Source organism: Ambystoma mexicanum, chromosome 12, assembly GCF_040938575.1.
Source record: "Ambystoma mexicanum isolate Mex_15411 chromosome 12, UKY_AmexF1_1, whole genome shotgun sequence".
Classification (NCBI taxonomy): Eukaryota; Metazoa; Chordata; class Amphibia; order Caudata; family Ambystomatidae; genus Ambystoma; species Ambystoma mexicanum.
Window position 1 is genome coordinate 148090929 of NC_090936.1, and position 27598 is coordinate 148118526.

The following is a 27598-nucleotide window of genomic DNA, read 5'->3' on the forward strand; positions in this document are numbered from 1 at the left end:
GGCTTCCCTTTCCCATGTTTTCAGCACTGGAGAAGGTGGCACAATCGAGCTTCGCACACACTCTGGCTTCTTTGACACAAGGATATAGTGCAAAGCTTAGGTATCAAGGCCTTCTGTGCCAAAGTCTCTTTCTCAATAAAAGTCTCTTATTGTAGAGGGCATGACGTGAAAAACAAGCACAAAAGTTTCTTTCTCATCAGGATTGTAACATTCACAAGTTCTCAGATTCACTGTTCACCTTGGATTTCCCACCTTCAGGTTCGGACTCCCTTTTAGCATGTTCACAATTGGTCTCCCTTGTTCGGGCTAGGACCCCTTAAGCACAATGTTCACAATGGGTGTTCCTCATTCAGGCTCAGACTCCTTAAGCACAATGTTCACAATGGATCTCCCTTGTTTGGGCTTGGACCCCTTAAACACAATGTTCACAATAGGTCTCCCTCATTCGGGCTCAAACCTCTTTGTATCAAAAATTGAAGACTTTCGATTGTGCAATGGATTTTGCTTAAACCGTCGCAGGACCACTTTGATTCACTTCATTCCTCATTCTCGTTCTTTTCCTTTTGCTTCTGCCACTTCTTGGATGGATACCTCACAGAGACCTTCGATTGAGCACACTCGTGGTGCCGGGCCACTATGTTACTGGTATTGTATCTTTCTTCCCTTCGAGTTCAAACATCCATCAGCAATTAAGCTTTCCTCATGTCTTTCATCACACACTTTACCAATCTTCATTCTTGCGCTCTTTATACAATGTTGCCGTTTGCAACCTTGACTTCAACATAGACCGGTCTTGCATCCGTCTCCCCAACTCACCAGCTGCGTCGATCTCTCTGGCACTGATTTGATCCTGGAGCCAAGGACGGTACCACAGAGGCTGTTGCTCCTCCCCGACTCGATCAGCCATGCAGGAGGGCTCCGGATATCTCCAACACACAATGCAGGATTCTTCAGTCTTATTTCCTGGCATTGCGCTTTTTCATCTGAAGGATTTAGAAAAGTCACGGTTTCTTGCTGAAAAGGTCAAGGATATCTCCCTCCTTGGGGACCCTTCTAGGCTTGACGTCTTTCTCCCCTGCCCTGGCCTCCTGAGAGAGAGAGAGAGAGAGAGAGAGAGAGAGAGAGAGAGAGAGAGAAGAGAGAGAGAGAGAGAGAGAGAGAGAGAGAGAGAGAGAGAGAGAGAGAGAGAGAGAGAGAGAGAGAGACCCCTTCGGACGTGTGGGTGAGACACCTTCAGGTTTCTCACACAGGTTACAGTAACTCATAACAGACCAGCAAGACCTCATGTTTCAAGGGTACACTGGCAAAAATAAAGAGGTTATGGCTGGAAGGTTTAGAATGAATCTTAAACCTCTGGCAATTGCTCTGGTAACCCTCCAGACCATAGTTCTTCACCTGCCAAGCCATAACAGAAAGGGGAAAAAACAAATGCAAATTAGGCTTGGTCCCACCTCCAAAGGGACAGTCCAGCCCGAAATGCAAGGTCACATCACTTCTGCACGAGGCCACACGCATCGCATGTTTCGGCCTTATTGGGTGTCATCAGTGAGGAGTAGCTTGGGTCTCTAGGCCCAGCAGGCGCGGGACACTGGAGCACAATTCAAACCCATCACAAAAGCATTTGCTGGTACAATTCAGAAGCTTGTTAAAATACTAGCAAATGTCCTCACATGTAATACTCTTGTTCTAAGGGTAATTATCCCTAGGCCTTTTTCTTCATCAGCAGTATGCTTTGATCACTCTTCACTAACGCTGACATGAACATGATCATCATCTCCATCCCTGCATGTAATTCCCCCCGTTTCCAGTACAAATCTTTCATGTGTGTGTTACTATGCTCCCACTTCAGCCTCCATCTCCTATGGTGACATATTTCATTCCACTGTAGTCTATGTACAGGTTTGATGCCTATGGCAGGGAAAACATTCCACTTCCTGGGCAAGTCTTTACACGGTTTGTTGTGGTGACTGGCACAGTATCAAAAACGAATACCCTAACAGAAGATAAAAGCCATTTCCTTTTTTATATCTGGCTAGTGAATGATTCCTGCAGAAGACTGTTCCTAATAGTGCATAAGCAATGTTTCATATATGAATGAACGGCGTGCGCCGCCTTAACTACCCATTAACACAGAGGAAATTTAAAATAAGTGTCAAATGGGCATTATATGGATATCAGAGTAGTACACAATACAACATGAGTGCATGTGCCAAAAGATAATTGGCAACATACACCAGACAGTGTATGTGAGGATGCTCTTCCCACTAAATGGAAGAAGAGACCTGTTGGAGTGCATTCAACAGGCTTCTTGTAGCATGATTTGGAGAGAGAGATATGTTAGCAGATTTGGAGATACGTACTGGCGATGATGGCAAGCAATGACAATAATACACGATGCGTTTGAACTTTCAAGTACTGTATATCTCCATTAAAGTGCCCCGCCCAAGAGTACAAATCGTGGATACGCGATTAACTATATACGCAATATTGACTACTTTGAAGCCAAGTATCACCCAATGTCAAAATAACTTCGTCATATTTTGGTTATAATACTGAATTTCCCACTACAATGAATTAGGGGTCTCAGGTATAAGCGTTTCTCTTGAACAACGAGCATGCACATTCCCCAGTGATGGATTCTTCTGATATTAAAATACATACGGCCACTCAGTCTCGACCTCTGGCAGTTTCCGGTAGGCAGCAATAGCACCAACAGCTACCTCCAACTTCTCATTGTTCTCCAGTAGCTCAGTCACTTTCCATGTATCAAGGCAGGCGAATAACACCATACAGGCATAGGAGATAACTTTCGCATCCTCCTGCTTTAAGCAGTTCCTAGGGAAAAGGAGAGCAGTGATATCAACCTAAAATAAATACAGAACTGACATCAAAAAGGCACTTTGCACAATATACAGATTATTTCCCCTTAAATATATAAAAAAAAAATCATCAACAAGACATTTAAATGGATTTACTTTGTGTACGATATGTCGTCTCATGTACTGGTTGCCATCATTTCATTTTACTTGCCTTTTGCAGCATAAAAGGTACAGTCTGTGCTGTGCTGGTTTACCTAACATTTGGTTGTAAAATGGATGATGGTGCATTTTACTTACCAACAAGGTTTGTAGCTTCTATGACCTTAAGCACTGTGTGTTTTTAATTGCTTCATGTACCTTTTGGCACAGTGTATACATTCTTATCCATAGGTGGGCACCACTCAAAGAGTACTTATTGACTCTTGTCCATCTATTGGATTTGTCGCTGGCTGTGTCTCTCGGGAAGCATGGACCTCTTGGACTCTGTCACCTTCAATATTTCTCTCTATCAATCAGTCTATCTGATCCCAAGGGCATTGTTTCTCTCACTTAGTGTCCTTGTCTCCTGCTGGCCGTCTTTTATGGTCTCTTGATGGAGGTGTGTATGTGGGATATTTTCGTTCCTGTGCATTGGCTGCGCTTCTTTGTGCCTCCCTTTGTCATTGGGTGCTCATATCAGTCTCTGGGTGGGTTTCTCTGACTCGTGTCTCTGCTGGCCACTGCATATACATCTCAGTTTTTCTCTCTCTCCCCACATGTTCCACTATGCCAGGAAAACTAGGATTACTCAATCTGTCATACTCTTAATCACTCTTGTATCCGCCCATCAATGTCTCCCTCGCTCTGTTTGGGGGTGTCTATCTTTAAAGGCTTGTCACCCCTGCCCAGCAGTTTCTCGACAAATCATCAGTGCACCAGCTGCGCACCTATTAGCAATGTATTATAAGTTGTTTTCTACAAAGCATCACTTACATTTCGATGCACGTATCACTGCAGACCACATCCATCTTCTGGTAACAGAATCTCACACACAGGCAAATTAACGTTGTCTGCCCTGACAAAACACAGTCTCGAGCAAATGTGCCTGCTGGGGATGCCTAAAGCCACTGGAGAAGTTACTCTAAACGTATTTAAGCAATCAGGTGTGGCTGTGGAAATGAGGAAGATGCTTTACACTGCAACTCATATCACCATTACATTTCTCATTTCCTTTTTGATTCTTTTTATTTTCAATATCTTTTCGCAAAAACAGCAAGCAGTCAACCCAGTAGTTTAACCACTTGTAGTATCATGTAATTGCAGAAATCTACCACTTATTCATCATCACCATCAAATGTTTATTTCGGTTAAACAATGCATACCATAAAAACACAACAAAATTAAAGGGATGGTCTAGTAAACATTTTTATTTAAAAAATAGATAGGCCACATAAAAAAAATATACTAGCATCCTCCGTTTTAAAACTTCCTATGTAAAATTTTGAGCTATTCAAGCTCAAAATTCGAAAAAGCAAGCACAGGGGCGCAGCCATTTTGTGAAATGGAGGCCCTCCTGTGCTGGCTTTTGCTTTTGCTGCACTAATGAAGGAAAAGCCAGCCAGCTGTAGTAAACAAAGTCTACCGCTGGGTGGCTTTCCCTTCATTAGTGCCGGGACTCGGAGGACGCGGACCGGAGACCAGAGCAGGAATAAAACCGCAGCTTTAAAAACGTTGTATTTATGTTTGCGGTCGCTTTTGAAGCGACCGCAAACATAAATACAACGTTATTGTGTTGGAAAACGCTGCGGTTTTAAAACCGCAGCGTTTTCCAACACAACCACGTTGTGTCTGCCTGAATCTGCTTTACCATTTGGGGCTCTCGGGTTCCCCACGGGGAGCCCGAGAGCCCCAAATGGAAAAGCAGATTCAGGCAGACACAACGCGGCATTGCGGAAAACAACCGCGTTGTGTCTGCCTGGATCTGCTTTACCATTTGGGGCTCTCGGGCTCCCTAAGGGGAGCCCGAGAGCCCCAAATGGAAAAGCAGATCCAGGCAGACACAACGCGGCATTGCGGAAAACAACCTCTCGGGCTCCCCACGGGGGCAGGCAGAAACACACGCGGTTGTGTTGGAAAACGCTGCGGTTTTAAAACCGCAGCGTTTTCCAACACAATAACGTTGTATTTATGTTTTGTTGCTATCCTGCATGCCTTTCTTTGTTTAAAATGTCTCTTTTTTTCTCCCTTAGGTATGCCGAGCTTCAGCGTGGCGAACTGGCTTGGTTGAGCCCCGCTGGTAAATGATGGAGCATTAAGAGTGCTATGATGCGGTAAGTAAGCGCTATGCGCAGCGCTGCAAAGTCTTGCCATTGCTAACCTGTGTTTTCCTTCCTTGCAGGTCGCGGTGTTCTTCAGCACGAGTGGAAATTCCAGAGTGGTGCCAGCCGAGAGGCGACCAGCCAGGTAAGCCTTTTGAGCAGTTCGTAATTTGTAAATGTCTCTACTGCTTTCTTTAATGTTACCTCTATCTTCCTCTTTCAGGTCGATCTGTCCAGGAGGCGTGCAGATTTGAGGAAGCTGTTCTCAGTAGCTGCGAGTGTTTAAAGATGAAGAATGCAGGTAAGATGCTGCTGCTAATGATGTTCCTTTTGTCTCTTTGCAGGTTCTGCTTCTCCGAGGTTCTAGGGAATACCTGGACAAGGTGAGCGTCACGTTGCAAGCTGCAAAGTAACGCGAAGCATGTTGTCTTGCTCGGGTGTGGTTTAAATAGCCCAAACAAAACAGTCCAGGTAAAGTAGTCCCTAGGCTACCACACCCAAAACACTAGACCGCATAGCTTGGTTCTTAGGAACCAAGCTATGTGGATGCCTCCATGTTGGCTGACAATACAATAAAGTAGTTCCCAAGCACATTGTTTTTCATGGTGAATGAGCCTGGCGCCAAAGGCGCCAGGACTGGCCCCATGAGGGCTTTTGAAGAGGATGCCAGGATCTAGAGGGCCGAATCCTGACTCCACCTGGCCAATGGGTTTGCCAGAGGGGGTTTTGGGCGAGGGTCGTGACAGCACTCCCCCCTTAAGGCCCCTCCCATGGTGTTCTTTGTGTCTGACCGAGGTTTGGTTGGGAAGTTGCAATGGAATTTCCTGATAAGACGTGGTGCGTGGATATTCTCACTGGGCTCCCAGGATCTATCTCGTGGTCCAAATCCTTTCCAATCGACGAGATAATATAGCTTGTGTATATAGTATTTAGAGTCCAAGATATCTTTGACTTCGAATTCTGGTTCTCTGTCAACAAGTATGGGCTTAGGTGGTGTCCCAATCCGTGTGCCGGGTTGCATTGGTTTCAGGAGGGACACATGGAATACCGGGTGGATGTGTAGATTAGGTGGTAAATCCAGTTTCACGGCTGCTGGGTTGATAATTGCCTTAATGGTATAGGGTCCTAAGAATCTGGGATGAAAGGTCTGGGTTCCCTTGATGGGTACGAATTTAGCGGCTAACCAAACTTTGTCTCCTACTTGATAATCAGGGGCCTTTTTCCGGTGTTGGTCGGCAAATCTCTTGTTTTTCTTTGGCATGAATAAGGTGTTCCTTTGCCCTTTTGAAAGCCTGAGTAATGGTTGTGTGTAGAGTCTTTAACACTGGCATTTCCAAGCTGGCTGGAAATTCTAGTTCAGAGGTACGTGGATGTCTGACATAAAGGGTATAGAAGGGCGTTTGTCCCGTGCTTGAATGCAAAGAATTATTATATGCATATTCGGCTATCCATTGTAGGTCTTTCCAATTCCTTTGTTCGTGGTGCAGCATGTACCGTAAATATTGCTCCAGTGTCCGATTGATTCTCACGGTTTGGCCGTCTGTTTGGGGATGGTGACTGGTAGATAGCCGAACGCCGATCTGCGCCATTGCACAACATTTTTTCCAGAAGTTTGAAACAAACTGGCTGCCTCGATCAGAGACCCGTCTTCCAGGAACACTTTTGCTAAAGTGGCTGCGTCGGGGAGGCCTTTGAGAGGAATAAAATGGGCCATCTTCGGGAATAAATCCACAACTACAAGGATGGTGTTGAACCTTTGGCTTGGAGGTAGATCAGTGATGAAGTCAAGGGAAAGAGTGTGTCATGGAACTGGAGGAATGTCCAATGGTTGTAGGAGACCAGATGGTTTTTGTTTCTGTGATTTATTTTGTGCGCAGACATCGCAGGACTGAATATACTGAATGATGTCCTTACGCCAGGTAGGCCACCAAAAGTTCTTTCACCTTAGCTAGGGTTTTGGCGATCCCAGGATGCCCTTCGATCAGTGAATCATGATAGTTTGAAATAATATGCTGTTGTAATTCCTTCTTGGGTACATATAGGCGATCCCTAAAAAAAGGGTAGATGGTCCTTGATGGTATATTGTTCTCCTTGAGTTTGCCATGCGAGGTAGGCATCAGGATTCATTGTCCGTTGGATTTCTTTTCGTAGTTCTGCTTGTGTTAAGGCTGTCGTGATACCCAAGAGTTTGTCTTCAGGTATAATAGGTACTGGGTCTGGAGTTGTATATACTATTTCATCTATGCCCATGCGAGATAAGGCATCCGCCTTTCCATTTCTGACTCCTGGTCGAAATGTGATTACATAATCATATTTGGCGAAGAAAAGGGCCCAACTGGGCCTTGGCTGTTTTGAGATATTGCAGGTTTCGGTGGTCTGTGATGACTGTAATGGTGTGTCTGGCCCCCAGAAGGTAGTGCCTCCAGGCTTTAAAGGCGGATTTGATAGCCAGGAGTTCCTTGTCTGTGATGGCATAATTAATCTCTGGAGGTGAGAACTTTTTCAACCAGAAGGCCACAGGATGTAGCTGGCCGGTTTCTGGGTCTCTCTGTGAAAGGACAGCCCCCATTGCGAGACAGGACGCATCAGTTTCAATGACATAAGGGAGGTCTGAGCGAGGATGTCACAGGATTGGAGCGGAGGTAAACCTTTGTTTAAGTTCCTGAAAGGCTTCTTCTGCTTCTCCGGTCCAAGCAAACTTTTTATTGTTTTTTCGTAATAGTACTGTGATTTGGTGCACAGCCTGAGAGAAGTCTAGGATGAACCGGCGGTAGAAGTTCGCAAAGCCCAGCATGCTTTGTACCCCTTTCAGAGACGTTGGTGAAGGCCTTTTCAGAATAGCATCTACCTTGTGCACGTCCATTCTGATACCTCCTGGAGTAAGGATAAAACCAAGAAATTCTACTTCGGTAATGTGAAAAAAGCATTTTTCAAGCTTTGCAAACAAGCGATGTTGACGGAACTTGGTGAGGACTGAACGAACGTGCCTGACATGATCTTGTCCCGAGGCTGAGTATACTAAGATGTCATCTATGTACACTAAGGCGCACACATCAATTAACTCCTTTAAGACATCATTCATGAAATAGTGGAATGCCGCAGGAGCGTTGCATAACCCGAAGGGCATGACTTGATATTCAAACAAGCCGTACTTAGCACGAAAGGCGGTTTTCCATTCATCTCCTTTTCTGTCTCGGACCAGGTGGTGCGCTCCTCGAAGGTCCAATTTGGTATAAATCTGGGCATCTTTAACTTGGTCTAGCATCTCAGGGATAAGTGGCAAGGGGTAACGGTTCTTCACAGTGATCTGGTTCAATGCGCGGTAGTCAATACAGGTTCTCAAGTCTCCTTCCTTTTTCGGTACGAAGAGCAAAGGACTGGCTGAGGGGACTTCGAAGGACGGATAAATCCATTTGCAAGGTACTGGTCTAAATAGGATTTAAAATCACGGTTTTCTGGTTCTGTGAGAGTGTAGATCCTACCGCAAGGGATTTGTGCACCAGGAACAAGGTCGATCTGACAGTCATAGGGCCTGTGCGGCGGCAATGTATTGGCTTGGTCCTTCTGGAAAACCTCCTGGAAATCATGGTATTCACTTGGCAAGGTATTAGTTGCTCCCAGGGTTGATACTGTCGCTCCGGGAGTCATGGGGATAGAGACGTCGGTTTTCTCCTCTTGGTAATAGCAGGCAGGGGAGCAGTCACAGGGGAAGGTTAATTTTCGTGCCCGCCAGTCTATCAAAGGGTTGTGAGCAACCAACCATGGCATCCCTAGTATTAGCCTGAACTGAGGTGCCTTGATGAGATCGAATGAAATAGACTCCCAATGTCCTTCCTGGCACAGCAAGGTTACCCTGGCTGTGCACTGGGTTACTGGTCCGGAAGCGATTTCTGTCCCATCCACGGTGGTTACCTTGTCCATAGTTGGCTTAGAACACAAAGGAAGCCCCATCTCTGCTGCCAGGTCTTGATCAATATAATTTCCAACTGCTCCGCTATCGATGTATGCTTCAACGGCATGCATTCTTGATGACTGTTGGTGGTTAATTAAGATCACTGGTATTGCAAAGTGTGAGGTCAGCAACTCTTTCTTCTCACTCGATAAACTGACCTCTACGTTTGTCTAGCTTGTTAGTTTTCCGATTCCTTAGCTTCATCCTTCTCTGTGGCCCGACTGTTCTTCTTGGGGGTTTTACTGGACAGTCCTTTAGGAAATGTCCTGGTTTCCCACAATACTAACAAAGCTGTTGTTGTCTTCTTTTGTCCCACTCTTGTTTTGTTAATGGAGGCCGTATCCCTCCAATCTGCATAGCTTCTACAGCATTTTCAGGTACACGGGGTGTGTTTTCCCTTGGTCGAACATACACGGTCCGTTTTAGTCCGGTCTGCCTTTCGGTCCTGCAACCGGTGGTCTAGCTGCATGACCAGATTTATGAATTCTGCAGTGTCTCTGGGTGAATCAACCACCTGGGCTAAACCGTCCTTTAATTCGCCTCGTAAGCCTAGATGGAATAATGTGGTTCTTTCGTTTTCTGGCCACCTAGCTTTGACAAACAGTCTGTTGAAGGTAGCAATGTACGTTAACAAGTCCTGATTCTCCTGTCGGAGGGACAAGAGTTCACTGTCTACTGCTTGTTCCTGGGTATGACGAGCAAAAAGATTTTCCATTTCTCTCTGGAACCCCCCAAAGTCATGTAATAAAGGATCGTCATGGGTTACCAACGGCACCGACCAATCTGCTGCACTACCACTCAGGTATGGTAAGACAAAAGCTACCGAGCTTGGTCGTTTGGAAATGTTCCAGGCCTACAAAGAAAATGAAGGCGGCACTGATTGATGAATGCCGCATACTTCCATGGGTCGCCTGAGAACCTTTTTGGTGGTGCCAGGGGCACTGTTCCAGGTAACGTGATCTGTACCGGAGTGGGTGGTATGGCGGGGTTTTGCATTGTTGGATTGCTTCCAGGTAGAGACGTCTGTCCTGCCTGTGATTGCAAGTATTGCCTGCTAATCTCCTCAGGGCGTTTGTTGGGTGTCCTGACCCACGTTTAAGCTATCATGCCACAACATTTGGTGCTGTAGGCTTAGAAAATTCAAGATGGCGGAAAACCCACATGTGCGCCGAAATCCAGGAAAGCTGTGCAGTTTGTGCGCACACCGAAATGGTTGCCTCACTTGCCACCCACCAGTGCGAGAAGGAAAGGCCGGGTTGCCATGAGGGAAATGGGTTGCCAAAGGAAAAACAGTAGCGCCGGTTAGCTTCAAAGCGCTTTAAAATCACCATTGGACTACCCGCACAGTAGTCTGAAACCATTGGGAATGGCAATGCTGATTGCCAAATGCAACCTAGAATTGTGGGGAATTCATTCTTAAATCCCAAAAATGGTGCAGTACCAGTACTCACCACTATCCAAAAGCCGGCAATTTAAAACAACACCAGATTTTACTGTTTTGTGTAAAAATGAATGAACCCAAAGCAGGCCAAAGAAAGACTTACTGAGAGGTGGATCCAATGTAAAGTTATATTCTGAAGTGACTTGAAGGTTTATAACAAGACTGGCTGCGCTGTGGATTTCAGCAGTTTAAGTAAATTTGGACTGAAAGACACTAAAAAAAATCTAAATGTTTAAATTGACTGAGTGACCTACTTTTGAGTGTCACATAGGTTGCAATTGTTTAAATGTCATAGTTTTCAACTTAGAATCAGCCTTCTAGCTGCATATGTGAAAATGTTTAGTTTTATTTGAATGCAGAAACTGGGGAACAGAAATGACAGCTTAAGGAGATTCCAATTTGCCTGGCAACTACCCCCATCAGGAGTGAAACTTGAGTCACAGCTGTGTTCCCAGGCCTAGCTGCCCTTTTGCTGCTCACACTAAGGATATGCCATCTATCTGATAATTGAATTACCTGTGCTCTGCAGGAGAGTGAACAATGCAACTCCCTTCACCCAGGCAGAGGGTTTATTGAGAGGATCATAAATGGCTTCCTCTTGAACAATGAGCCTCTCCTGACTCAGGCAAAGGTTTTATTACAGCAGTCGTACAATGTAGCTTCCTCTTGGCAGAAGCTGGGAGGAGCACTGCCTGTGAGAGCAAGCTGGCTTGGCAGAACTGGATAAACCAGTATTTCTACCTTGTGCTGAGAGGAAACCACACCCCTTTGGAGCCAGAACATAACTCTAAAAAGATGAATAACTCATAGAGCAGACATGTGAAAATGTTATAAATGATACCATAATTCTTGTGATTTTTCTGCCCACAGTTTAAGAGGTTTTTAGAACCGGTGGTATGTTCAGGGGGGTTTTAGCGGAAAAGTGGATATTACTCTAAATGTATGCATGTTAAAAATCTGAAACTTCATCAGTTAATGTCCATACTCCCTGCACACATGTATGTAAAGTTGGGTCAATGTCAGAAATTGAAAAATCAGTTAAAAAGTCAATTATGTGCCATTTCTGAATGCAAGCTCTTAGAAACAGCAGATTTGGACAGAGACATGGCTAAATTCAGCCACACCATGTATATGTAATTTCAAGCAACTGTGTAACTGTGAAATATGTCTTTTATTATCAAATATAGAATATGTGCAATCTGACAGAGGAGTGTCCTATCTGCAAGCCATAAAATGACATCACGCTGACACACACTTCCTTCCCCAATCAAATGATAAATGGAAGTTTGACCAATTAGAAGCTGAGAGAGAGGTAGGGTCAGTGATGCTAGAACACACCCACATTCTAAACACATAAAAGCAGACAGACAGGACAGATAGGGACCTTCAAATCCATCTGCCGCTGGAAGCTCTGCCGGAAAAATCCATACTTACCTCCATCAAACCTCCAGAGAGCCAAACTAGAGACTTCAATCTATCCAGAACTAGAGACCCAGACCAGAGAACCAGAGAGAGCTGACCCAGATCACTGTGAAGTGCAGAGACCAGAGGCGAGTTTAAAACCTGACCAGATCCATGGCGAGGCCCATTTCACTCAAGAATATAGTGTGAGTACATAGCAAAACTGTGCAGAACCAATCTCTTAGTTAAAATAATATAATTCAATCCTATTTTAATCTAAGTAGAACTGTCTCCTAACTGTCACCTGTCATTTGTAAAGCTGTCACTTGTCATTTCCTAGTTGCAAGCTGCACTTGTCTTTTTGAACTTTAAAATTTAAAATCTGAAAAACGACCTTCACAAAATCGCTCATATCTCCGCAACCGTTTGTGCTAGAGACTTGCAATAACTTTCATCTGAAAGGTTAGAATCGTGGCTTTCCTACGAACCTAGAACCGCATTCCTACCCCTTATAGTTTTACCGCAATCGCGGAACACGCATTCGCGAATTTTACCGCGATTTGCAAATTTCTTCACATGTAAAAACTGCTGCTGCTTGCCTTCCATTTGCCAGAAATTCGTTTAACCTGCTAACTATCCCTGCCTCATTGCTAGTGTGAGCCTGGACTAATATTAACTAGATACCACTCACCCTGAACCTCTGAAAGGGAATTAAAAGCATTTCCAGCATATTTCTCATCCATTGCTAGCACATATCAAAGCATTTTGCCTGTGTTTTCAAAACTCCTATCTGTTTTCTGTAGTTTAAGCTTGCTGGGGTGAACTGATTTACATTGATTGCATTTCTGAGAACTGTGTGTTTTCCTTCCATTTCCTTGCCTTGCATCAAGGGGGGGAGGGGATTGCCAGAGAAAAGTGATTACATTGTTTGGTTGAAATCATATTGAGTATTTTCTGTACTGCATTAATTGAATATTGCATCCACCTGAGCTTACATAAAGCATCCTCTACCACATTATACTTTTGTTCCTATTTACCAGTGTGCTACCTTATCCATTTCATGTCAACTCATTAGTGATTATAAGAAGTGTGCTAGTGCCAGATTCTCCGTTGTTGATCTTTATCATATCAGATTAAGTGTGCTATTCAATTATTAATTTATTATAAAGTATGATATATATATATTTTAAATTATCAAATAAACCTTTTAAACTTGCAAAACAGAACTACTTCTTGGCTCAGTGGGGTCAGGGGGATTCCAAGAGAGGGGTGTTATATAGGGGTAGTCATCCAGAACGCATGAACTGGACATAAAGATATATCAATAAGGGTTTTCATTCAGTATTCTAGACTAGGCGTTAACTTAGCTGTAGTGCTGAATTGAATCCTCTTACAAATTGGGGGCTCGAGCCGAGACGTTGGGTTAGATTTACCACTTGTGCAGCTTAATACAGTGTGCTAACTGACGGGATACATACATCCGGTCGGATCACCACGCTGCATTACGCTGTGAAGCATTCCTCAAAAGGGACACTCCAAGAAAAGTTCTGTTCTGCAAAAATAAAATACAAACTTCTGTAAGTCAGGACAGAGACCAATCTCTAGAATGACGACCTTAGTAGACATGAAAATAGCCAGAGAGCACCTCTTGCATAAGCTATTTGTGAGAGGTGAATGGACCGAACAGGGCCAGGATGTGTGGTTGCAGGCCATCACACAACAGGTCACTGAAACAGGGTCAGATATATATAGAGATCAGGGTCCCTTACATGTGGCCCTGAGTGAACTATATATGGCTCCTAAAGCCAAAGAGGAACACAATAAGATTGCCAGGATAGCAGCATACCTGTACCTATATATGGGAGACATGCAGGATAGATGTGCTGAAAGCCAAAATCTGGCAAATAGGCAACAGATGGCATTACAGAAGGCCCAATCTGACCTGGTCTCTTCTGAGCAGAGGCTGCAGAGGAGCCAGGAGTCAGAAGATGATAGTAGGCAGCACATCATTAAAATAAAGAAGGATATGGATGTGCTGCAACAGGAAAAGGTAGAACAGGATACCAGATTTCTGGCCTTGCAGAAGGAATACCAAGAAGGTTTGGACTCCCTACTGCAAAACCAGAAAAAGCTGGAGCAACAACTGGACTTCAACAGGGTATGTGCTGAGCAGGTAGTCACCCTGCAAGGCCACCTAGATAGAGTGAAGGCAGAGAGCAACACACTAATTCTGAAAGACCTGGATACCCAGGCAGAGTTTGATCAGGAGCGCCAGAATGCTGGTGCCTTCCAAAGGCAAAGGGACGACCTGGCGGCACAGATGCAGGCTCTTAGTCAGGAAATGGATACCTTAGGCCAGGAAGTCTGCCATTTAAAAAGAAAAATGGAAGAAAATCACCTGGCCCACCAGGGACTGGGTGACCTCCAAAAAGAACACCAGAACTTGCTAGAGCACACCAGGAGGGTGGAGGATGCTCTAGCAAGAAAGGAGCAGGCCAATAGGGACACAGCTCAGGAGGTAACCCTCCTGCAGCAAAGACTGGCCCAGTTCTCCAGGACCAACCAGGAAGTACAGAGGGAAAATGAGGCTCTCTGCCAGCACAATGAGAGGCTCCAGCAACAGGTAGCGATGCAGGAGAAACTGATAGAGTCGAGTAAGGCCTTAACAGAGGAACTGAAAGCACAAATGCAGGCTCTTGCATTGCAACAGGGAGCAGGGGCGGATAGAGATGAGGTCCGCTGGGAAAGAGAGACTCCTGACCATAACCGCAGGAGCCCTAACCCCAGGGGCCTTCATCTCCCCCAGTCCCTGGACTCTACCACCCCCATGTCCCCTGGCGCACATGAGCACAGGGCCGCAGGGATGACAGATTACTATCCAGCTAAGAGTATGGGGCTCATAGGCCAGTACCACTCAGGAATGGAGGGGTGGGCATCCGGGTATGGGCACCCAAGTACAGTACAGTTCAATGGGGAACCCCAGGAGAGTAGGCCCATTAAGGGCATCCTGAAAACCTCTGCCCAGTTAGGTCAGTGGAGGGGGTACCCATCAAATCCTGGCAGCAAGGAGGAATCTGAAGACTCCTCTGAACTGCGCAGGACACAGGAGACCAGGTCCCCACATTCTGCCAGCCATTCCCAGGCTCGCAGAATCCGGGAAAACCTGGAAGAACAGACGGGAACCTCTGGGAGCAGTGCCTCTGAGTCCGAGGAAGAATGGACAAGGGTTACCCGAACCAAAAAGGCCAATAAGGCAAAAAGGGCCTTGCTTAAGGACCCCTTAAAGCAGATTAAGGCGATCAGGAGCGTCATCACGCCTTACCATAAGAACGCTAAGTATTCTGTTTGGGAGCACTTAGAGTTGTTTGAACAAATGATGGAGACTTTCCATTTGAAGGACAGCCAAAGCTGTATTCAATATGTAAAGTGGGCATTCTCCCCGGAATACTCCAGTTTCTTTGCGGGGCTGGAGGACCAAAATCATTTAAGATGGTCCACATATAAGGCGGCCATCCTGAAACATTTTTCTGTTCACAGAAATCCTCAAGAGGCTCGCAAGGCAGCCTACAATTTGCAATGTGGGGAGGATCAGGCCCCACAAGAATTTGTGCAGGAGTTAAAGCGTGCTTTTGCACAGACCACAAGAAGGGTGCGCACGGATAGCAGGGAATTTATAAATACGTTTTTCCATGCCTTGCCCAAATATATCATGACCCAGCTCGTGAGGGATTTTCACGAGAAAAGATCTTTAGACTGGGTCATTGAACAGGCTACCCGGATCTATGAGGTGCAGAAACCGATAGATAGCAAAAGTAATGCCCAGAAAAACCCCAAAGCCAACAGCACCCCTGCTGCTGCCAAGGTGGCAGAGGTAAAGGTCACCCCCGTTTTGGATTTGGAGATGGGGGGGCCTAAAAACCTGCCTGCACCTAATAATGCTAGGCCCAGGAGGTCCTCGGGTCAGTCACAGACAGGGAGCCAAGGAGGCAGCCCCACAAATGGGGTCCCTCGCTCTCCTGATTATGTAAGTCCCCGTTACAAGGGAAATCGACCCATCCTGGGTTGTGTGTGGACTCCTCCAGCCCAAGGGGGGGGATCCAGACAAGCACCTAACCCAGGGAACTTCCCTCCAAACTTCCCACAGGAGGGCAGAAATTTACCAAACCCTGGGCAGAACTTTTTCCCCAGATATCCACCCGACTTCCAGCCCCAAAACCATCCATCCTTCTTTCCCCAATTCCCTGAGCCCAGACCACTGAATCCGGGAGAGGGGAGGGCCAAGGGTGGAGGGGTACCCAAATCTTCCCAACCCGGGGTATTACCAGAGGAGGGACAGCTACCCTTCCCGGGACCAGCCCAGGGGAGAAAACAGGGCCCCGTATCAGCCTGAGCGGGTTTCCCAGTTAGAGCGCCAGGTTCAAAACATGGCGCGGGACCTGGGTCACATACTGAGGGCTCAGCAGAACCCTCAGATGGGCGTGCCGGCGCAGAACGCACCCAACTCTGGACCTGGTGCTCCAGAACAATGACGGGGGCAGCACCCCGATAACACACCGGTTCCCAGGGAGGAGGCACAAAGGGAAGGGGGGTGTAAAGCCTTGGAGGAAGCTTCCTTCCTCACTTGTAAACAGCCCCTGGAAACCCAGGAACCGGAAACGAAATCTCTTGCCCCTGAAAGTCTGCCCCCTAAGGAGCAGAGGGGGGGTGGGAGAAACAAAAGACCCAAACAGACTCAGTTTGAGGAGGAGGTACAGGTCTTCCAATTTGAGGGAGAGGGATCCTCCGAGGATCCTGGGAAAAGGATCTTCTCCTTCAGAGAGGGGGGAACTCCTCCCAAAGAAAAATGGGTCCCTAGGGATGCAAATCCAGACTGGGGAGATGTGGAGACTGAGCTACCGCCGCCCACCATCTCATCCCAGAACCAACAGCAAGAAAATCCCCTGGTTCAAACCCATCCTGGTGACTGCCTCCAAAAAGGGGGGGGCGGCCCGGAACCGGAGCCAGGGGAACCCACAATGGCTCTGATCTCCAGTTGCCAACTTTTTCTTTCAGATTCCCAAGGCTCTCCACAGAATTCTGCCCAAAATTCTTCTCTCGCGATGTCCAAAACCAGAAAGTTAGCCCACCAGTTGTCCAAAAATGTACATTATCTGTGCCCCCTTGAGGAGAAGGAGGGAAGATATTATGCCCCGGTACAAGTACAGGGGCAGGGTACAATCTCGGCACTGGTGGACACTGGATCTCAAGCTACCCTTCTGTCCAGAAGGGCCTTTGATGAACTGAATGCAGGAAGGGGAGAGGATTACCAAATCCCTCTCACCACTCTTCCTGGACAACTGCAGAACTTTGACGGGAAGGAAATTCCCGTTGAGGGGACTGCAGACTTGGACATTAAGATCGGGCGACACAAGTTGAAACACCCGGTCATAGTTGTGACCCCAGAGGGCACCCCTTGTTTACTAGGGAATGACCTCCTGAGAAGGTTGTCACCCCTAATAGATTGTGTAAACGAGGTCCTCTGGACCCAGACTAGCCGACCAATAAAATTAAAACAGAGTGTCAACCATGTTAGTTTAAACGGCACCTGCCACATGGTTGAACAAAAATCTGACCAAGTAGAATTTCACTTCCAGAATAGCCAAATTCCAGACGTGACAGTAATAGCAGTAGGACAACAGACTGGTGATGGGGGGTCCTCTCTATTTCTGAAAATCAACCTTCCTTCCAGTCTAAAGTGGTACTCCACGCTGGAAGGAAACACTCTGAGATTCTATACTAATCCACAATCAGAAACTCCCACTCCTATAGTCCAGAAAGATGTGAAATCAGCTCAGAGCCTGGCTGATATTCAGCAAATTGGAGAGCAGTTGTTCATCCCTGTTCAGTTAAATGATGGGAAGGACTCTGTTCTCGCTCGAGTGTGTGTGAACAACGGTAAGAGCTTCATCAGCGAAGCCATGTTTCGCCAACTCCCAAAAGATCCAGCCATTCCCCCCTTCAAACTGATAGACAAATGGGAAATGGACCTGGAAGCACCTAATTCCAAACATCTCCTGCCAAGCAGGTGTATGCTCAAAATCTCCATTGGCAACAAGAGCATAGTCCACAATTGTTGGGTCGTGCGAGACGTCCCTGCCGCCTTTTACTTAGGCAGTGACATTCTCAATCGCTTTGCCATTAGTTTGGACCTAATAAACTTCAAAGCTTGGTCCCGATTAGCGGATAATCCCATGGGCTTTGATGATCCAGAAAAAGCATTTAGGTCAGCTCAATTGCTACCTTATGCAGTTGAAATTCAGATCAAAGAGGAAGTCACCATCCCAGAAAGGACCCGACAATTCTCCCTGGAAGTGAAAGTTAAAAGAGGACAACATTTGAAAAACCCTGATGCTTACATACATCTAAATGCTTCTCTCCAACAGCAAGGGTTGGGGGTAAACCCAACACCATTAGTCAACATAGAACATGACACCATTCCAATAGAGGTGGATAACAGCGACTTAAAGAGTATTACTCTAGCCGCAGGCACCATTATTGGAATGGCGGTTGATGACCGACATTTTTCCATCGACTTAGTAAATGAACTGTTAGGACCAATCCCCAAGGACTGTTTTGACAGTGACAGTGAGGACAATACAACACCAGACAGGATTTTTACCCGGCATGGGGGGAACTTCCTGGTGTACACTTCCTGCCCTTATGGTAAGGAAGATGTGACTTGTGACTTCAGGACGGATGAGGTGATTTTCCAGGTCCATGAAGGCTGCCTTGCCCACCTGAAGCCTCCGGTCCAAATCAGCACTCTGACCAGGGACTTCTCCACCCAGCTGGAGGAGGCCGCGGAGATAGCCAAACCAGAAGTCTTTCCAGGCTTCAGGCAGATGGTGGAAGAGAGAGTCAATCTAGCTGATGCCTGTGTGACTCTGGAACAAAAGCAAAAGTTGAAACAAGTTTTCTTGGATTTCCAAGATCTCTTTGCGGTAGACTCATATGACTGTGGTCGCACCGACATCCACACAACAACAATCCCCACGGACCCTGGCATGACTCCAGTGTTTGTGAAGCAATATCGTTTGCCTCTCGCATCCATGGAGTCCCTTACTGAAATAATTAAGAACCTTGAGTCCCGGGGAATAATCCGTCCAGTCCACAGCACCTTCAATAATCCGGTGCTGGGAATATTGAAGCCAAACGGCCAGTGGAGACTCTGCGCCGACCTTAGGGAGCTCAACAAACGGGTCCATACTTCCCGATGGCCTCTGCCCTACATTGACCAAGGTCTGGCCCAGATTCAGGGGTCACAGGTATTCACTGCAATAGACCTGACCAATGGATACTGGACCGTGCCTGTCAGTAGGGAGGACCAATACAAGCTGGCTTTTACCTTTGGGGGCCAGCAGTACACATGGACCCGGACTCCCTTCGGATACCTCAACTCCGGCAATGAATTCAGCATTTTTCTACACAAGGCCATGCCTGACTTGGGTGCAAGGGGTAACCTGGCTTATGTAGATGATGTCCTCATCAAAAGCTCAACTGTTGAGGAACACATAGCGGAGATCCGTTATGTTCTGACACAGTTGAGGGCCGCCGGAGCAAAACTTTCCTTTCAGAAAGCACAGTGGTGTAAAACCCGTGTTAACTTCTTGGGGCATGAGATTACTCCTCAGGGTCTTTGTCCCCAGGAAAAGAAAGTGGAAGCCCTCCAAAAATTGAAAGACCCCACAACTCTGCGGGAACTAAGGAGCCTCCTTGGACTGACTAATTACAGCAGAAAGTTCATTGAGGGCTACGCAGAGATCACCAGACCCCTGATTCATCTCCTGAAGGGGGGGGTCAAGTGGGAATGGGGTCCAGAACAATCCGAGGCAGTAAGACAACTCAAGAGAAGCCTCTCACAAGCGCCTTGCCTAGCTTACCCTGTCAGAAACAAGGAGTTCTTCCTGGAGACAGGGTTCTCTAATACGTGCTTGACGGCCGTATTATACCAAAAGCATGACAAGGTCAATAAAGTTATCTCCTATGCGAGCAAAACTTTATCCTCTGTGGAGGAAAAATTCAACGATTGTGAGAAGGCACTCCTGGCAACGGTGTGGGCATTGAAGAATTACCGCCCGTTTATCCAGGGGGAACACATCATAGTGGAGACTCCACACCAGCCTCTGCAATATCTCCAAAGTGACAGAATCCGGGCCGGAAATGTGAGTAATTCCCGAATTACTTCCTGGATTCTGTCAATGCAAGGCTTTCCTGTGGAGGTCAGATATGGCCAAAACAAGAAGAGTCCACTCGCGCAAGGTCTGGCTGACTTGCATGATTGTGCCAGAGAAAACTGTCTCGAGGACGAAAGTCTAAAAATCAAGGACAACACGGAGGCATACCTTAATTCCCCACACAAAGTCTTTGAAGAGGACAAGTGTGAGGGAATGCCCACTGTCTATGTGGATGGATGCTCTTACCATGTTGACAACAACGGGGAGAAAGAACTGGTGGCTGGCGTAGGGAATGCATGGGTGAATGAGTCCCCAGAACCCTCCGCTGGATACAAAATTGGTCCCCGAAGTAGTCAGGTGGCAGAATTGATGGCTGTGCATCAGGCCATCCTCACTGCTGTCCAGCATCAACTCCGCGAACTGGTCATAATCACAGATTCGGATTATGTACGGAACGGGTTCGTGGAGCACCTGGTTAATTGGAAAACCAGAGGCATGTTATGTGCTAACAACAAACCCTTGAAACATGGGAAGTTGATCCAAAACATTGATGATCTGGTCACCTCGAATGAGATGACCATCTATTGGAAAAAGATCAAGGGTCATTCCAAAGTAGAGGGACCAGACAAAACTGGAAATGACTTAGCTGATCAGCTGGCCAAAACCGGGGCCATCCAAGGGGATCTAATTGAGATTGAGTCCCTGTTGGGGGAAATCCAGGTCACTGCCATCACTAGGTCCCAGACAAATGCTCACAACGACCTTTCAATTGCACAATGGAGTAAGGAGACCCCTGATGCTGATTTGATTACTGCTCAGAAGGGGGATCCAATTATTGGTAAATTTTACCAGCACCTTGAGGACCCTGAGACCTTTCCCCTGACGGATACCGATTACATTGGGAAAGAGGACCTAAGAGTGTTGATGAAATGTCCAAAAATGTTCCGAATCCAAGACGGTTTGCTGGTAAGGAAATCCAAAGCTGGCCACGATCAGTGGGTGGTTCCTACCTCATTCCGAAGCCTGATGTTAAGTCACGCCCATGATGCGGCCACTGCCGGTCATAGGGGGTTTCACACAACACTGGAAATCTTAAGAGAGGTTGCATACTGGCCACACATGGGCCAGGACCTCAACCAATATTTGAAGGGTTGTCTTGTGTGTGCACAATTTCAGCCGACATCCCTCACACACCGGGCGCCTTTACAAAAGCGGGGGATGACACTGCCATGGTCAGATTTACAAATCGACTTTGTAGGCCCTGTGATTCGCTCGGCTAGGGGGAATAAGTACATGTTGACTGTGACATGCTTGTTTACCAAGTGGGTGGAATGTCTCCCAGCCCCAAATTGCAAGGCAGAAACTGCAGCTGCTTTGATGATTAACCACATCTTTTCCCGTTTTGGTCTACCTCAAAGGATTGAGTCAGATAGAGGTAGCCACTTCACCAGTGAAGTAATGACAAAGATGTGGGAGATACTGGGGGTCAAGAGAAAGCTGCATATTGCTTATAGACCAGCTTCTTCTGGGGCAGTAGAGAGATATAATCGGACAATTGTGAGCATATTAAAGAAGTTTGTGGCAGATTCTGGGCCAAGTTGGGATATCCTATTACCTCTGGTCCTAATGGCTATCAGATCTACCCCTTCATCTGCAACCAAAATGTCACCATTTGAGTTGATGACTGGGCGCAAGATGGTGCTTCCTCAGCATTTGCTCTACAGGACCCAAGAGCAGACACTGATAAATGCCTCCACTACTCATGAGTATGTGGAGAATTTAAGGAAACACCTCCAACATGCTTTTGCTTATGCTCAGCGGAATCTAGAAAGATCAGTTGATAGCATGAAGACCCACTATGACCTGAAAACTTCCAGGAAGGAATATCAGGTGGGGGACCGGGTCTATCTATACAACTTCCAAAGGAACCAGGCCAAGCAGCGCAAATTTTTGCCTACATGGAAGGGACCCTTTGAGATCATCGACAAGATCTCCCCTGTGGCCTACAAAATCCACATCCCCAAAGGTCCTTTGGCAGCGGGGGAAGACAAGTGGGTCCACATAAACCAGTTGAAATGTTGCCATCCCAGGCACACTCTGCAACAACTGGAGGAATCCTCTGGAATCCTAGCGGGTACTGTCTCAGACTAATTCAGTTCCAATCATAAAACATACCACATCTAGTCTCTAAAATACTGTGATTTGCATGAAACTGTCTCTTAGTTATACTGTTTTTTTTAAAAATAAGAATGTAATATTTCGTTATGATTAAATGCATATGCTGCCCCACTATCTCAACAGTGGTGGAAAAACGTCTATGAGTAGGTATTGCCGCTCTTCCTTTGTCGTCCTAGGAGAAAGAAGACCTTGAGACTGGCCAAGGAGGACGATCCGGAGACCGGGAACTAAGATCCAATGGGCCCAGTGGACCGCCCAATACTCCCATCAGGACTGGCGAGGAGAACCGATCGATCAGTACCGGATGGAGAAGAAGATGCTGAACTGTGCCATCTACAGAGTAGGAAGAAGATTATGCGGACAGACCGGTGCGTGGGTCAAAACCCTTGGGCACGCGACTCCCCATCGACTTAAATTCAAAGTGCAGTCGCGTGGGGGGGCTTGTTGGGTGTCCTGACCCACGTTTAAGCTATCATGCCACAACATTTGGTGCTGTGGGCTTAGAAAATTCAAGATGGCGGAAAACCCACATGTGCGCCGAAATCCAGGAAAGCTGTGCAGTTTGTGCGCACACCGAAATGGTTGCCTCACTTGCCACCCACCAGTGCGAGAAGGAAAGGCCGGGTTGCCATGAGGGAAATGGGTTGCCAAAGGAAAAACAGTAGCGCCGGTTAGCTTCAAAGCGCTTTAAAATCACCATTGGACTACCCGCACAGTAGTCTGAAACCATTGGGAATGGCAATGCTGATTGCCAAATGCAACCTAGAATTGTGGGGAATTCATTCTTAAATCCCAAAAATGGTGCAGTACCAGTACTCACCACTATCCAAAAGCCGGCAATTTAAAACAACACCAGATTTTACTGTTTTGTGTAAAAATGAATGAACCCAAAGCAGGCCAAAGAAAGACTTACTGAGAGGTGGATCCAATGTAAAGTTATATTCTGAAGTGACTTGAAGGTTTATAACAAGACTGGCTGCGCTGTGGATTTCAGCAGTTTAAGTAAATTTGGACTGAAAGACACTAAAAAAAATCTAAATGTTTAAATTGACTGAGTGACCTACTTTTGAGTGTCACATAGGTTGCAATTGTTTAAATGTCATAGTTTTCAACTTAGAATCAGCCTTCTAGCTGCATATGTGAAAATGTTTAGTTTTATTTGAATGCAGAAACTGGGGAACAGAAATGACAGCTTAAGGAGATTCCAATTTGCCTGGCAACTACCCCCATCAGGAGTGAAACTTGAGTCACAGCTGTGTTCCCAGGCCTAGCTGCCCTTTTGCTGCTCACACTAAGGATATGCCATCTATCTGATAATTGAATTACCTGTGCTCTGCAGGAGAGTGAACAATGCAACTCCCTTCACCCAGGCAGAGGGTTTATTGAGAGGATCATAAATGGCTTCCTCTTGAACAATGAGCCTCTCCTGACTCAGGCAAAGGTTTTATTACAGCAGTCGTACAATGTAGCTTCCTCTTGGCAGAAGCTGGGAGGAGCACTGCCTGTGAGAGCAAGCTGGCTTGGCAGAACTGGATAAACCAGTATTTCTACCTTGTGCTGAGAGGAAACCACACCCCTTTGGAGCCAGAACATAACTCTAAAAAGATGAATAACTCATAGAGCAGACATGTGAAAATGTTATAAATGATACCATAATTCTTGTGATTTTTCTGCCCACAGTTTAAGAGGTTTTTAGAACCGGTGGTATGTTCAGGGGGGTTTTAGCGGAAAAGTGGATATTACTCTAAATGTATGCATGTTAAAAATCTGAAACTTCATCAGTTAATGTCCATACTCCCTGCACACATGTATGTAAAGTTGGGTCAATGTCAGAAATTGAAAAATCAGTTAAAAAGTCAATTATGTGCCATTTCTGAATGCAAGCTCTTAGAAACAGCAGATTTGGACAGAGACATGGCTAAATTCAGCCACACCATGTATATGTAATTTCAAGCAACTGTGTAACTGTGAAATATGTCTTTTATTATCAAATATAGAATATGTGCAATCTGACAGAGGAGTGTCCTATCTGCAAGCCATAAAATGACATCACGCTGACACACACTTCCTTCCCCAATCAAATGATAAATGGAAGTTTGACCAATTAGAAGCTGAGAGAGAGGTAGGGTCAGTGATGCTAGAACACACCCACATTCTAAACACATAAAAGCAGACAGACAGGACAGATAGGGACCTTCAAATCCATCTGCCGCTGGAAGCTCTGCCGGAAAAATCCATACTTACCTCCATCAAACCTCCAGAGAGCCAAACTAGAGACTTCAATCTATCCAGAACTAGAGACCCAGACCAGAGAACCAGAGAGAGCTGACCCAGATCACTGTGAAGTGCAGAGACCAGAGGCGAGTTTAAAACCTGACCAGATCCATGGCGAGGCCCATTTCACTCAAGAATATAGTGTGAGTACATAGCAAAACTGTGCAGAACCAATCTCTTAGTTAAAATAATATAATTCAATCCTATTTTAATCTAAGTAGAACTGTCTCCTAACTGTCACCTGTCATTTGTAAAGCTGTCACTTGTCATTTCCTAGTTGCAAGCTGCACTTGTCTTTTTGAACTTTAAAATTTAAAATCTGAAAAACGACCTTCACAAAATCGCTCATATCTCCGCAACCGTTTGTGCTAGAGACTTGCAATAACTTTCATCTGAAAGGTTAGAATCGTGGCTTTCCTACGAACCTAGAACCGCATTCCTACCCCTTATAGTTTTACCGCAATCGCGTAACACGCATTCGCGAATTTTACCGCGATTTGCAAATTTCTTCACATGTAAAAACTGCTGCTGCTTGCCTTCCATTTGCCAGAAATTCGTTTAACCTGCTAACTATCCCTGCCTCATTGCTAGTGTGAGCCTGGACTAATATTAACTAGATACCACTCACCCTGAACCTCTGAAAGGGAATTAAAAGCATTTCCAGCATATTTCTCATCCATTGCTAGCACATATCAAAGCATTTTGCCTGTGTTTTCAAAACTCCTATCTGTTTTCTGTAGTGTAAGCTTGCTGGGGTGAACTGATTTACATTGATTGCATTTCTGAGAACTGTGTGTTTTCCTTCCATTTCCTTGCCTTGCATCAAGGGGGGGGAGGGGATTGCCAGAGAAAAGTGATTACATTGTTTGGTTGAAATCATATTGAGTATTTTCTGTACTGCATTCATTGAATATTGCATCCACCTGAGCTTACATAAAGCATCCTCTACCACATTATACTTTTGTTCCTATTTACCAGTGTGCTACCTTATCCATTTCATGTCAACTCATTAGTGATTATAAGAAGTGTGCTAGTGCCAGATTCTCCGTTGTTGATCTTTATCATATCAGATTAAGTGTGCTATTCAATTATTAATTTATTATAAAGTATGATATATATATATTTTAAATTATCAAATAAACCTTTTAAACTTGCAAAACAGAACTACTTCTTGGCTCAGTGGGGTCAGGGGGATTCCAAGAGAGGGGTGTTATATAGGGGTAGTCATCCAGAACGCATGAACTGGACATAAAGATATATCAATAAGGGTTTTCATTCAGTATTCTAGACTAGGCGTTAACTTAGCTGTAGTGCTGAATTGAATCCTCTTACACGTTCTTTGGTCACTACTAGGTCTTTCCGGAGGGCATTAGTCTCTTGTCGGGCAGAATGAACCTCAGCACGAAGCTCTCCTAGTAATTGGGCCAATTGGTCCATTTCTGATGTCTCCATGGCGCCCAGATGGATTTGTTATGGTAGGATTTGCGTTCTGTTACGCTCACCTGGTATCCACTGGGACGCCACCCAGCCGGGTTACTCGCTGGTATGCTTCTCAGCTTTGCCCTGATGTGGTCTGTGGGGAAGGTTCTGCCTGAAAATACAGGAGGACTGTGTTGAAGACTGACCGACTGGGGTAAGTATCCTCCCTCCACCCCCGTATGATTTCAGTCCCTCTGGCGCCCTCTCCTCACCTTGTGGTAGAATTGGGCATGCTCTCCGTCCTGCCTTCTTTGCAGGGGCACGTTGTCTTTCATGGGCGAGGGAGGTCCAGTTACTTCACTGACGCCGGCCCGTTTGATATTGTTCAGGTAGGTCTTATTGTTGTTCTTTAGTTTTGTTGCTATCCTGCATGCCTTTCTTGGTTTAAAATGTCTCTTTCTTCTCCCTTAGGTATGCGGAGCTTCAGTGCGGCGAACTGGTTTGGTTGAGCCCCGCTGGTAAATGATGGCGCATTAAGAGCGCTATGATGCGGTAAGTAAGCGCTATGCGCAGCGCTGCGAAGTCTTGCCTTTGATAACCTGTTTTCCTTCCTTGTAGGTCGCAGTGTTCTTCAGCGCGAGTGGAAAGTCGGAGTGGTGCCAGCCGAGAGGCGACCAGCCAGGTAAGCCGTTTCAGCAGTTCGTCATTTGTAAATGTCTCTACTGCTTTCTTTAATGTTGCCTCTATCTTCCTCTTTCAGGTCGTTCTGTCCGGGAGGCATGCAGATTCGAGGAAGCTGTTCTCAGTAGCTGCGAGTGTTTAAAGATGAAGAATGCAGGTAAGATGCTGCTGCTAATGATGTTCCTTTTGTCTCCTTGCAGGTTCTGCTTCTCCGAGGTTCGAGGGAATAGCTGCACATGGTGAGCGTCACGTTGCAAGCTGCAAAGTAACACAAAGTGTGTTGTCTTGCTCGGGTGTGGTTTAAATAGCCCCAACAAAATAGTCCAGGTAAAGTAGCCCCTAGGCTAACACACCCAAAACACTAGACCACATAGCTTGGTTCTTAGGAACCAAGCTATGTGGATGCGTCCATGTTGGCTGACAATACAATAAAGTAGTTCCCAAGCACATTGTTTTTCATGGTGTATGAGCCTGGCGCCATAGGCGCCAGGACTGGCCCCATGAGAGCTTTTGAAGAGGATGCCAGGCTCTAGAGGCCCGAGTCCGGACTCCACCTGGCCAATGGGTTTGCCAGAGGGGGTTTTGGGGCCAGGGTCGTGACATTCCCTTCTTTTGAATACTTGTATAAATCCTTTACTCATCCTCATCCCATTTCCTTCCTAATTATCTATAGACCTCCTGGCCCCCTCTCCTCTTTTTATGATGACCTTGACCACCTCCTCTCTCTTATCTTGCCTTTCCCTTCTCCTCTCACTGTACTTGGCGATTTCAACCTTCACCTTCCCACCTCCCCTCAACCCTCACCTCTTATCTCAATCCTACCTTCTCTCTCCTCTCCTCTCCTCTCCCCTCTTCTCCAACTCACTCTTCTGGTTCCACACTTGATCTCATCTTTAATTCCACCTACTCCTCCTCTCCTGTCT

At 46.1% G+C, this 27598-nt stretch overlaps 1 protein-coding gene across 2 annotated transcripts in view; it reads right to left on the minus strand.

The window, feature by feature from the left end:
- Nucleotides 1–27598, minus strand: part of ATXN10 (ataxin 10) — a 1945293-nt gene that overhangs the window by 1149351 nt on the left and 768344 nt on the right. For both annotated transcript variants that reach the window (XM_069628187.1, XM_069628188.1), the window contains one exon: nucleotides 2662–2835. In XM_069628187.1, coding sequence (XP_069484288.1) covers nucleotides 2662–2835 — 174 coding nt within the window. The remainder of the gene's footprint in view (nucleotides 1–2661; nucleotides 2836–27598) is intronic.